The sequence below is a fragment of the Trichechus manatus genome, unplaced genomic scaffold (assembly GCF_000243295.1).
Source record: "Trichechus manatus latirostris isolate Lorelei unplaced genomic scaffold, TriManLat1.0 scaffold00161, whole genome shotgun sequence".
Classification (NCBI taxonomy): domain Eukaryota; kingdom Metazoa; phylum Chordata; class Mammalia; order Sirenia; family Trichechidae; genus Trichechus; species Trichechus manatus.
Window position 1 is genome coordinate 5,112,542 of NW_004444097.1, and position 12,768 is coordinate 5,125,309.

The 12,768-nt window shown below is 36.9% G+C and overlaps 1 protein-coding gene across 1 annotated transcript in view; it reads right to left on the minus strand.

Moving 5' to 3' along the window:
- The window catches only part of FAM227B (family with sequence similarity 227 member B), a 270,859-nt gene extending 270,668 nt beyond the window's left edge, over positions 1-191 (minus strand). Inside the window, exon 1 of the mRNA XM_004386313.2 lies at positions 171-191. Coding sequence (XP_004386370.1) covers positions 171-191 — 21 coding nt within the window. The remainder of the gene's footprint in view (positions 1-170) is intronic.
- Between the last annotated feature and the right edge of the window lie 12,577 nt (positions 192-12,768).

The window sequence follows — 12,768 nt, forward strand, 5'->3', positions numbered from 1 at the left end:
TAAAATATTCACTTTTTAAAGTAACTGCATTTTTAAAGGGTCAGATATACATGTTTAAATGCTGAGCCATCAAACCAAATTCTGTAAAAAGGTCTCCTTTATGTACTGCCTGTAGAGAAATAATTCACATGAATCCTGCTGAATGTTCTAATTTCAAATTCCTACAAGACTTCCAAGACATATTGTGTCATCTTGGATGATTTCTATAATAAATCCAGAGCAAAAATATAATAATACTCTCTTTTTGCTGATGAGGTGTTTTAAAAAGCCACACTAGTTAAATGGTGAAAATAATTTAAATATCTGGATATCTAATAAGTAATAACCCCATTTTTGTTAGTAGTTTCTCTGTGAGTTGAAAATGTATTCTCCTATTACACAAACTAATTTTAATCAAGACCACACTTTGCTCTTCCTTAACTTGGGGACTTTGCACACATTCTTCCCTCTGCCTAGAAACTCCCTGTTTTAAATTCTTGCCCTCCAATCTCTTCTTGGCCTATTTAACTCTTACTTCAAATCCCAAATTAAAAGTCAATTTTTCTAGGAAGACTTCCTTGGCCCCTAAAAAGCTTTTCCATGGTAGCACGCAGCAAATTCATATCTCTATGAAGATGGTGCGATCACTGCTGGATAATCAAAATTTTACACAGTGGTTGGCCCACAGTCACTGCATAATAAGTACTTGCAGTGTGAATGAATTAATGAATAAATGAGTAGACAAATGTGAGAGAAATATGCAAGTATTTGGAAAAAACAATAAAAACACTTTCAGAGAATGAAAGACCAGTGAGAAGGAGGTAAAAAATTCAGAATTCAGAAGTTTAATACTCAAATGATCTGATGATGATGACCTGGCTGAAAAGATCATATTTTTATTTACTGAAACACATATTGCATATGAATAGATAAAATGGTCAAGATTACAAATTCACAAGGCCATGTTTTATAAAATTATTACACATTTGAGGCTGAAGAGAAATATTTCACTCTCAATATTGTTTAAAATATACAATGAATGTAACTAAATACATAACTAATAACAATATAATAAAATAAAAGATATGTGATAACTATTATAGAAAATAATCGTTCAGAAACAAACATGCATATAGCCGTCAAGAACATTTTATGGAAAATTTCTGGGCCTAGTTAGATTGAGAGGGATGAGAGATGTGACAGATGTGTGCACAAAAGACTTAGAAACAGAAAAATGTTCATGACTGTAGGGTAAAGGGCCCAGTTATACCCTAAGTAAGGTGACCTTTGTCTTTGGCTCTGGAGAAATGACCATTGGAGCAGTTGGGTGCATTGGTCTGGGAGTCCAGCGCATACCTGAGAATTTGTGCTGACAAACGGGTCTAGCCAGATCAGAAAAGACTCGCCTAGGAGGCTGATATCAACTAGTCTCAGGAGGCATTATTTAGCCTATCATACAGGATTGGCTGGTAAAAGCCTGGAAACTAGAGTTCAGGGAGCTCCCTGATTAATGAGAATACCTGCTCTTGGGAGGGTAGCACGCCCCTTGGGACATGGAAGTTTCACGTTGGGAACCCTCCCAGATCTCACCTTATGTGTCGCTTAGTTTGTATTCTTTTTGGTCATAGTAAATCTGTATTCTACATAAGGTATACTCTTTGTGAGTTCTGTGAGCCATTCCAGTTAATTACTGAACCCAAAGGGGCAGTGGGAGCCATAAGATCAGAAAGTAAGAGCGTTGTGTGTTGCGTCTGGCATCCTGAAGGGGTACTGCGAAATCAGCCCTGAATTTGTAGCCGGCTGGTCGTAAGGTTAGGGTATCACGTTGAGTCTCCAAACTTGCACCCACCCACCATCTGCCTGTTTGTCAGTCCGAAGGACAGTGTTCTTTTCTTTTAACTTGTGAGCTCTGATCTAGCTCTGGGTGGTTAGGGTCAGAAAGAAAGAGCTCTGTAGGGGTGGCTGGTGATGAGGATGGAGAAGTGGGAATGTGAGGACCAGATCAATCTCCACATTTTGGGGACTGGATTCATGCTGTTCCTTACTGCACAATGATATAATATCTTCTGGGATAGTGAATATGGCAGCTTGGCTAGAAGGAAGCTAGCAGAATATTCTGAAATGCACAAAATAAAAAGAAGTCTAATAAAAGCAATTTAAATGTTGACTTTTTTCTTTGTAATGGCTGTCAAACCACTTCTAGCACAAAGTACTAAAAATGAAACCCACCTTTTAATTAGGGGAAATTAGAAAAGTGAATTAAGAAAGTGACACTGGCTCAGGAAAGTTCCAGCTGATTTCAATATAAAATTCTCAAGTTCTCTAGGGGTAAATTTAAAACGAAGGTGAGGCATAAATTAAACAGACTTCTACTTTCAGTAGGATGTAGAAGGATGTAAGAGACGTATGCTTCCATGGTAACAAGAAGAAAAACCTCGACAAAATTAAAATCACACTTTTCTATGGGGTTAGTGAAAAGTGGTGCTTGCCAGGAAGCAGCGGCATCTACATAATTTGTGGGGTATGGTGCAAAATGAAAATGCACAGTTCCTTGTTTAAAAATTATTAAGACTTTCAAGATGGTGACAGAAGAGCATTAAACCAAGTGCAGGGTCCTTCTAAGCATGGTGCCCTATATACCTGCACAGGTTCCACACCCATTAAGCTGGCCCTACAAGAAAGCCTTGATGACCTGAGTCCAGAGAGAAATGAGCCCTTCATAGTTGAGTATAAAATTGTGGCAGCTCCCTTACCTGGAAGCCAGTGCCTGCTCTGCGTATCTGTGGAAGGAAGCCTTGGCCTGCCATGGCACAGTAACTTTGCAGAAATGAAGAGAAATCAGCTGGGCTTTAGGGATCAACATGAACTGTAGGAATTAGGAGTCTGAAACACATCCAAATGCAAAAACAAATGACTCAGTTAAACATTCCTATATACCATCCACCTAAACACACTCCTAAAATTTACCAAGAAAGCAGTAGTGGAGGAGGGGCTGGAAAGCATAGAGAAATTATATAGGCCAACACATTATCATAGTACTTGGATTCTAGGTCACTAACAGAGTTGATTCCAAAGGTTCAAAGATAGTTTGAATAAAAAAAATCTAAAACTGCAGTACAAATTACTCCCAGCTCAAATACTGACACAATAGAAAGACAGCTATAAAAGGGGAGATTGGAGGTTAGGTTAATCACAGGTGAACTCAATCTAATTAAAGCTATATCCAAAACCCAAACCTGTTGCCGCCAAGTTGATTCCGACTCACAGTGACCCTGTAGGGCAAAGTAGAACTGCCCCATAGGGTTTCCTAGGAGCTGTTGGTGGATTCGAACTGCTGATCTTTTGGTTAGCAGCCTGAGCCCTTAACCACCCTAAAACTAAACTCAACTCTGGGAGGAGTCTAAAAGGCTAAAAGAGGAAAAGGCTTATGCTCTCTGAAAACTAAACAAAACACAACTAAATTGTATTTCAGTCTCCACTATTTTCACACATAATATCTAATATAAAATATCTAATATACAATCTAATATACAATACCTAATATAAAATTGTAAGACATACAAAGAAGAATGAAAATGTAACCCATAACTAAGAGAAAAACAGCCAATAGAAACCAACTCACTGAAAATTAGCTATTGTAATTCCCAGACAAGGACTTTACAATAATTATTAGATATATGTTAAATAATTTACAACATAGATTGAATTACAGTTGATGAAGAGATGGGGCACTTTAGGAGAGAAATGGAAACTCTAGGAAAAAAAAGAAAATTCTAGAACCATGCACATACTAACCATAAGAAACCTAGTGTATTTCTATTAATAGCAGATAAAGTAGACTAAAGTATTGTTGTTGTTAGGTGCTGTCAAGTGGACTCCAACTCATACAAACCTCAGGTAAAACAGAAAGAAAATTTTACCCAGTCCAGCACCATCCTCACAATTGTTGCCGTTTGAGACCATGTTGCAGCCACTGTGTCAATCCATCTCACTGAGGGTCTCCCTCTTTTTCATCTACCCTTTACTTTACCAAGCATGACGTCCTCCAGCAACTGGTCCCTCCTGATAATGTACCCAAAGTAAACGTGAGGAAGTCTTGCCATCCTTGCTTCTAAGAAGCAGTCTGGCTGTACTTCTTCCAAAACAGATTTGTTTGTTCTTCTAGCAGTCCATGGTATATTCAATATTCTTCACCAATATCATAATTCAAACATGTCAATTCTTCTTTGGTCTTCCTTTTTAATTAGCCAGCTTTTGCACACATATGAGGCAACTAAAAATACCATGGCTAGGATTAGGTGCACCTTAGTCATCAAAGTGACATCTTTGCTTTTTTAAGATTTTGAAGAGGTCTTTTGCTGCAGATTTGCCCAATGTAATACGTTATATTACATAATGATAAAGGGTCTGTTCATTAAGAAACTCTAACAATACTAATATGTTTGCATCTCATAATAGAGCTTTCAAAAAAAGGTAACAGAAATTGATAGAACTAAAGAGAGATACAGGAAAAGTCACAATTTTAGGTAGATATTTTAACACACATGCATAAGTTGGTAAGAAGATAACAGATTTGAATAGCATTATCAAAAAACCTAATTGACATTTATAGAATAACTACATCCCACAACTGCAGAATACATGGTCTTTTTAAGCAATGGAAATAGAACGTTCACTAGATGGACACCTGCTGTACTATAAAACAAGTCTCAAAAATTTCAAATAATTGTAATCATTCATAGTATATGCTCTGGCCAGAACAGAATTAAATAGAAAACAGTAAGAAAAAATTTGGGAAATTTTTAAATATTCAGTGACCCATTTTCAAATAACATATACTCAAAGAATAAATAAGAAAAGTCAAAATATTTTTCTAACTGAATGATAATGAGAGATAATGAAAACACGACATATTAAAAATTCTAGGTTATAGATAAAGCTGTAATTAGAGGAACACCTGCAGCTTTAAACACTTGTACTAGAAAGGAAAAAAAAAAAACTAAAACCAATTAATTAAGATTCCACCTTATGAAACTAAAAAAAAAAAAAAAAACAAAAATAAGTAGAAAAAAGAAGTAATAAAGATACAAGCAGAAATCAATGAATTAGAAAATATGCAAATAGTAAAGAAAATAAAAACTAAAAGCTAGCCTTTGAAAACATGAAAATATAGATAAACATTTATTAGGAGTGAATAAGAAAAAAAGAAAGAGAAAGTAAAAAACTACTAGTAACATACTAGTAAAAATAAATGACTACTATCAGAAAAGATAGAACAGATGTCACTATTGATCCTACACTCATTAAAATGATTAAAGTGTATATAATGAAAAACTACGTCAATTTATCAACAACCTAATTGAAACAGAAATGCTGTTAAAACAAAAATCACCCAAACTAAAAGGAGAAAACATACCATATATGAATACCCTGTATTTTTTATAAAAATTGAATCTCTAATTAAAAATATACCCAAAAAGAACCTTCAGGTCCAGATAACTATTAAAAATTAAAGGAAGAAATAATACCAATTTAACACAAACTCCTTCATAAATAGAGAAGGGAAAACTTCCTAAATCATTTTATGAGATCAGTATAACTTTGACGCCAAAATTTGACAAGGAGATTACAAAAGAAAATTATAGACCAAAATCCCTCAAAAATATAGACAGAAAAATAAAAAAATACTAGCAAATTGACTCAGGGAGGTACAAACAGAATAAGATGTCACGCTCAAGTTGGATTTGTCCCAGAAAAGAATAAAGCAGTTAAAATAATTCTAGAACACTTTTAATACATCAGTTTTGAGTGTGATGCAAAGTTGTCAGATTTGTAGTGATCTATGATATACATATTATATATAAAGTATATATAAAATATATATTGTAATATACATAATATACATAGTATAACATATACATATACATATAAAACGAAAAAATTTAAAAAAAACCAAAGCTGTTGCCATTCAGTTGATTCTGACTCATAGCAACACTATAAGACACGGTAGAACTGCCCTGTAGGGTTTCCAAGGAGTTGCTGGTGGATTCGAACTGCCAACCTTTTGTGTACCACCAGGGCTCCACATATCCCTGTGGCGGCTCTAGAAGACAAAGTAAAGTATTATAATGAAGTGTGCAAATACCTGGAGATAGAAAACCGAAAGGGAAGAACACGCTCAGCATTTCTCAAACTGAGAACTGAAGAAAAAATTTAAGCCTCAAGTTGCAATCCTGAAGAATTCTACAGAGAAAATACCAAATGACTCAGGAAGCATCAAAAATAAGATGGAAAAAAGACACAAAGTCACTGTACCAGTTCAGGAGGTAGCCTATGATCAAGAACCGAAGGTACTGAAGGAAGAAGTTTCAAGCTGCACTGAAGGCACTGGCAAAAAACAAGCCTCCAGGAATTGATGGAATACCAATTGAGATGTTTCAACAAATGGATGCAACACTGGAAGCGATCACTCGTGTATGCCAAGAAATTTGGAAGATAGCTACCTAGCCAACAGACTGGAAGACATCCATATTTTTACCCACTGCAAAGAAAGGTGATCCAACAGAATGCAGAAATTATTGAACAATATAATTAGTATCACACGTAAGTAAAATTTTGCTGAAGATAATTCAAAAACAGTTGCAGCCGTGTATCAACAGGGAACTGCCAGAAATTCAAGCCAGGTTCAGAAGAGGACGTGGAAGGAGGGATATCATTGCTGATATCAAATGGCTCATGGCTGAAAGCAGAGAATACCAGAAAGATGTTTATCTGTATATTATTGCCTATATAAAGGCATTCCACTGTGTGGATCATAACAAATTATGGATAACATTGCAAAGAATGTAAATTCCAGAACACTTAATTGTCCTCATGAGGAACTTGTATTTAAACCAAGAGGCAGTCATTCAAATAGAACAAGGGGACACTGCACAGCTTAAAATCAGGAAAGGTGTGCGTTAGGTTTGTATCCTTTCACCATACTTATTCAATCTGTATGATAAGCAAATAAATAGTTTGAGAAGCTGGACTTTATGAAGAAGAATGTGGCACCAGGATTGGAGGAAGACTCATTAACAACCAGTAATACACAGATGACACATCTCTGCTTGCTGAACTGAGGAAGACTTGAAACACTTACTGATGAAGATCAAAGACTACAGCCTCCAGTATGGATTACACCTCAACAGAAAGAAAGCAAAAATCCTAACAACTGGACCAATAAGCAACATCATGATAATCACAGAAATACTGAAGTTGTCAAAGATTTCATTTTACTTGAATCCACAATCCATGCCCATGGAAGCAGCAGTCAATAAACCAAACGACATATTATATTGGGCAAATCTGCTGCAAAAGAGCTCTTTAGAGTGTTAAAAAGGAAAGATGTCACTTCGAGACTAAGGTGTGCCTGACCCAAGACATGGTATTTTCAATTGGCTTATATGCATGTGAAAGCAGGACAATGAATAAAGAAGACCGAAGAAGAATTGATGCCTTTGAATTATGGTGTTAGCAAAGAATATTGAATGTACCATGGACTGCAGAAGAAAGAACAAATTTGTTTTGGAAGAAGTACAGCCAGAATGCTCCTTAGAAGCGAGGATGGCGAGACATAATCTCATGTACTTTTGACATTTTATCAGGAGGCACCAGTCCCTGGAGAAGGACATCATACTTGGTAAAGTAGAGGGTTAGTGAAAAAGAGGAAGAATCTCAATGAGATGGACTGACACAGTGGCTACAACAATGGGCTCAAACATAGCAACAACTGTGAGGATGGCACAGGACACGGCAGTGTTTTGTTCTGCTGGACATGGGTTCGCTATTAGTTGGAACCAACTCAACGGCATCTAGCAACAACATAATACAGATTTGAATAAACAAACATAAAATTTTAAATTCTATATAATTGACAATTTTAAACTGATTTTTATTTATAAGAATGACTTTCAAGATATATTATTCAAAGATTCATAAAACAACTGAGCACAAATATTTCAAATTTAGGTATTTTCACTTCAAATCTATTATTTTCAAAACAAAATTCATAATCATCCCTTGAAACAAGTGTTTAGTCTCTAAATCTTCTTGTTTTAATGACAGATGTTTCATTATTATCCAGGTTTGAAGTCTGAATTACCTCAGACTCTTCCTTCTCCTTCATTATCTCCTATATCCATTCCATCAGCATGTTTCCTTTAAAAAAAATTTCTTTAATTTATGGCTTCCTTTACAGTCCCACTGTTGCTTCCATAAAGATTATAGCCAAGAAAACCTTATGAAGCAGTTTTACACTGGGGGTCTCCATGAGTCTGTGTCTGGATCAATGGCAGCTAACAACAACAAAAACGTGTTTGTGCAACTGACTTATTTTACTTAACCTTTTGTTAAAGCATTCATTGAGTGAATTGCACAAGTCTTAAATGTATGGATAACTTTTTTTTACAAATGTATACCCCATACAACAACATACAAATCAACATTTGTTGATGTTAATACAGAATACTACCAGTAACCCAGAGTAACTTCTTGCTCCTTTCTAGTCGTTTGCCGCTCCCCCATGAAACTGCTATTCTGATTTGTATCACTCTAGATATGTTTTGCCGATTTTTGAATTTCATTTGAATGGAATCATTAACATGCACATTCATCCAGAAACGTATAGACAGAATATATACACATGTTGTTGTTGTTAGGTGCCGTGGAGTTGGTTCTGACTAATAATGACCCTATGCACAACAGAACGAAACACTCCCAGTCTTGCATCATCCTCGCAATCATTGCTATGTTTGAGCCTCCACTGCAGCTACTGTGTCAATTCATCTCATTGAGGGTCCTCCTCTTCTTTGCTGACTGTCTGCTTTACGAAGCATGATGTCCAGGGACTGGTCCCTCCTGATAACAGGTCCAAAGGATGTGAGACAAAGTCTCGCTGTCCTCACTTCTAAGGAGCATTCTGGCTGGACTTCTCTTCCAAGACAGACTTGTTCGTTCTTTTGGCAGTCCATGGTATATTCAACATTCTTTGCCAACACCATAACTCAAAGGTGTCAATTTTTCTTTGGCTTTTCTTATTCACTGCCCAGCTTTCACATGCATATGAGGCAACTGAAAACTGGCTTGGGTCAGGAGCACTTTAGCCCTTAAAGTGACATCTTTGCTTTTTAACACTTTAAACAGGTCTGTTGCAGCAGATTTGCCCAATGCAATGCATCCTGTGATTTCCTGACTGTTGCTTCCATGAATGTTGATTGTGGATCCAAGTAAAATGAAATCCTTGACAACTTCAATCTTTTTTCCGTTTATATTTATTTAATCTATATGCTGAGCAAATAATGCGAAAAGCTAGACTATATGAAGAACAGTGGGGCATCAGGATTGGAGGAAGACTCATTAACAACCTGAGATACACAGATGATACAACCTTCCTTGCTTAAAGTGAAGAGGACTTGAAGCACTTACTGATGAAGATCAAAGACCACAGCCTTCAGTAGGGATGACATCTCAACATAAAGAATACAAAAATCCCCACAACTAGACCAATAAGCAACATCATGATAAACCAGAAAGTGGGGGGAATGGCAAATAGGGACTTAATTTTTATTGTTTTACTTTAAGCGAAAGTTTACAATTCGAGTTAATCTCTCATACAAAAATTTATACATACATTGTTATGTGACCCTAATTGCTCTCCCTATACTGTGACAGCACACTCCTCCTTTCCACCCCTGATTTCCCACGTCCATTCAACCAGCTCCTGACCCTCTCTGCCTTCTCATCTCACCTCTGGACAGGAACTACCCATTTAGTCTCATGTATCTACTTGAGCTAAGCAACACACTCTTCATGAGTATCATTTTATGTCCCATAGTCCAGTCTAATCTTTGTCTGAAGAGTTGGCCTCAGGAATGGTTTTAGTTCTGGGTTGACAGTAGAGTCCGGGGGCCATGCTTTCTGGGGTTCCTCCAGTCTCATTCGGACCATTAAGTCTGGTGTTTTTATTGGAATTTAATTTCTGCACCCTACTTTTCTCCTGCTCCATCAGGGACTCTCTGTTGTGTTCCCTGTCAGGTGGTAGTAGCCGGGTGCCATCTAGTTCTTTTGGTCTCGGGCTGATGAAGAATCTGGTTTATGTGGTCTTTCTGTCTCTTGGGCTAATACTTTCCTTGGTCTTTGGTGTTCTTCATTCTCCTTTACTCCAGGTAGTTGGGACCAATTGACACATCTTTGATGGCCACTTGCTAGCTTTTAAGATCCCAGATGCCACTCACCAAAGTAGGATGCAGAACATTTTCTTAATAAACTTTGTTATGCCAACTGACCTAGATGTCCCCTGAAAGCATGGCCCCCAGACCCCTACTCCTGCTACTCTGTCCCTTGAAGTGTTTGGTTATATTCAGGAAACTTCTTAACTTTGGTTTAGTCCAGTTGTGCTGACTTACTCTATGCTGAGTGCTGTCCTTCACTTCACCTAAGATAATTCTAGTCTACTATCTAGTTAGTGAATAACCCTCTCTCTCCCTCCCCACCCTCGTAACCATCAAAGAATTTTTTCTTCTGTGTTTAAACCTTTTCTTAAGTTCTTATAATGGTGGTCTTATACAATATTTGTCCTTTTGTGACTGACTAAATTCACTCAGCAATGCCTTCCAGATTCCTCCATGGTATAAGATGTTTCACGGATTCATCGTTGTTCTTTATCATTGCATAGTATTCCACTGCGTGGCTATACCATGATTTGTTTATCCATTTGTCCTTTGATGGGCACCTAGGCTGTTTCCATCTTTTTGCTATTGTGAACAGTGCTGCAGTGAAGATGGGTATACATATGTCTATTCGTGTGACAAATCTTATTTCTCTAGGATATATTCCAAGGAGCGGGATTGCTGGATTGTATGGTACTTCTATTTCTAGCTTTTTAAGGAAGTGCCAAATCAATTTCCAAAGTGGTTGTACCATTTTACATTCCCACCAACAGTATGTAAGTGTTCCAGTCTCTCCACAACCTCTCCAGCATTTATTATTTTGTGTTTTTTGGATTAATGCTAGCCTTGTCACGGTGAGATGGTATCTCACCGTAGTTCTGATTTGCACTTCTGTAATGGCTAATGATTAAGAGCATTTCCTCATATGTCTGTTAGCTGCCTGAATATCTTCTTTGACGAAGTGACTGTTCATATCCTTTGTCCATTTTTTAATTTGGTTATTTGTCTTTTTGTTGTTGAAGTTTTGAAGTATCTTGTAGATTTCAGAGATTAGATGCTAATCGGATTTGTCACAGCCAAAATTTCTTTCCCAGTCTGTAGGTTGTGTTTTTACTCTTTTGGTGAAGTCTTTTCATGAGCAGAAGTGATTTTTAGGAGCTCCCAGTTATCTAGTTTCTCTTCTAGTGTTTGTGTATTGTTATTTATAGTTCGTATTCTGTTTATGCTATGTATTAGGGCTTCTAGCATTGTCCCTATTTTTTCTTCCACAATCTTTATCATTTTAGACTTTATATTTAGGTCTCTGATCCATTTTGAGTTAGTTTTTGTGCATCGTGTGAGTTATGGGACTTGTTTCAGTGTTTTTCAGATGCATATCCAGTTATGCCAGCGCCATTTGTTAAAGAGACTGTCTTTTCCCCAATTAACAGACTTTGGGCCTTTGTCAAATTATCAGCTGCTCATAGGTGGATGAATTTATGTCTGGATTCTCAATTCTGTTCCATCGGTCTATGTATCTGTTGTTGTACCAGTACCAGGTTGTTTTCACTACTGTGGCGGTATAAGAGGTTCTAAAACCAGGTAGTGTGGGGCCTCCCACTTTGTTCTTCTTCTTCAGTAATGCTTTACTTATCCGGCGTTCTTCCCTTTCCATATGAAGTTGGTAATTTGTTCGTCCATCTCATTAAAAAATGCCATTGGAATTTGGATCAGGATTGCATTGTATCTATAGATCGGTTTGGGTAGAAATGACATTTTCATAATGTTGAGTCTTCCTATCCACGAGCAAGGTATATTTTTCCACTTATGTAGGTCTCTTTCAGTTTCTTGCAGTAGTGTCTTGTAGTTTTCATTGTATAGGTCTTTTACGACTCTGGTTAGATTTATTCCTAAGTATTTTGTCTTCTTGGGGGCTATTGTAAATGGTACTGATTTGGTGATTTCCTCTTCCAAGTTTTCTTCGTTGGTGTAGAGAAATCCAACTGATTTTTGTATGTTTATCTTTTATCCTGATACTTTGCTAAAATCTTCTATTAGTTCCAGTAGTTTTCCTGTGGATTCTTTGAGGTTTTCCATGTACAGGAGCATATCATCTGCAGACAGAGATACTTTTACTTCTTCCTTACCAATGAAGTAAGATGCCTTTTCTTTCTTTTTCCGGCCTAACTGCTCTGGCTAGGACCTCCACCACAACACTAAGAGTGGTGGTAAAGGGCGTCCTTGTCTGGTTCCCATTCTCAAGGGGAATGCTTTCAAACCCTCTCCATTGAGGATGATGTTGGCTGCTGGCTTTGTATAAATGCCCTTAATTATGCTGAGGAATCTCCCTTCTATTTCCTTTTTTTTAAAAAATTTTTTTATTGTACTTCAGGTGAATGCTTACAGAACAAATAGTTTCTCATGCAACAGTAGTACACATATTGTTTTATGACATTGGTCAACAACCCCATGACATGTCAACCCTCTCCCTTCTTGACCTTTTTTTTTTTTTTTTTTGGTGAAAATACACATAGCCAAAGATACACCATTTCAAAAATTTCTACATGCACAGTTCAGTGACATTGACTACGCTCTTCCAATT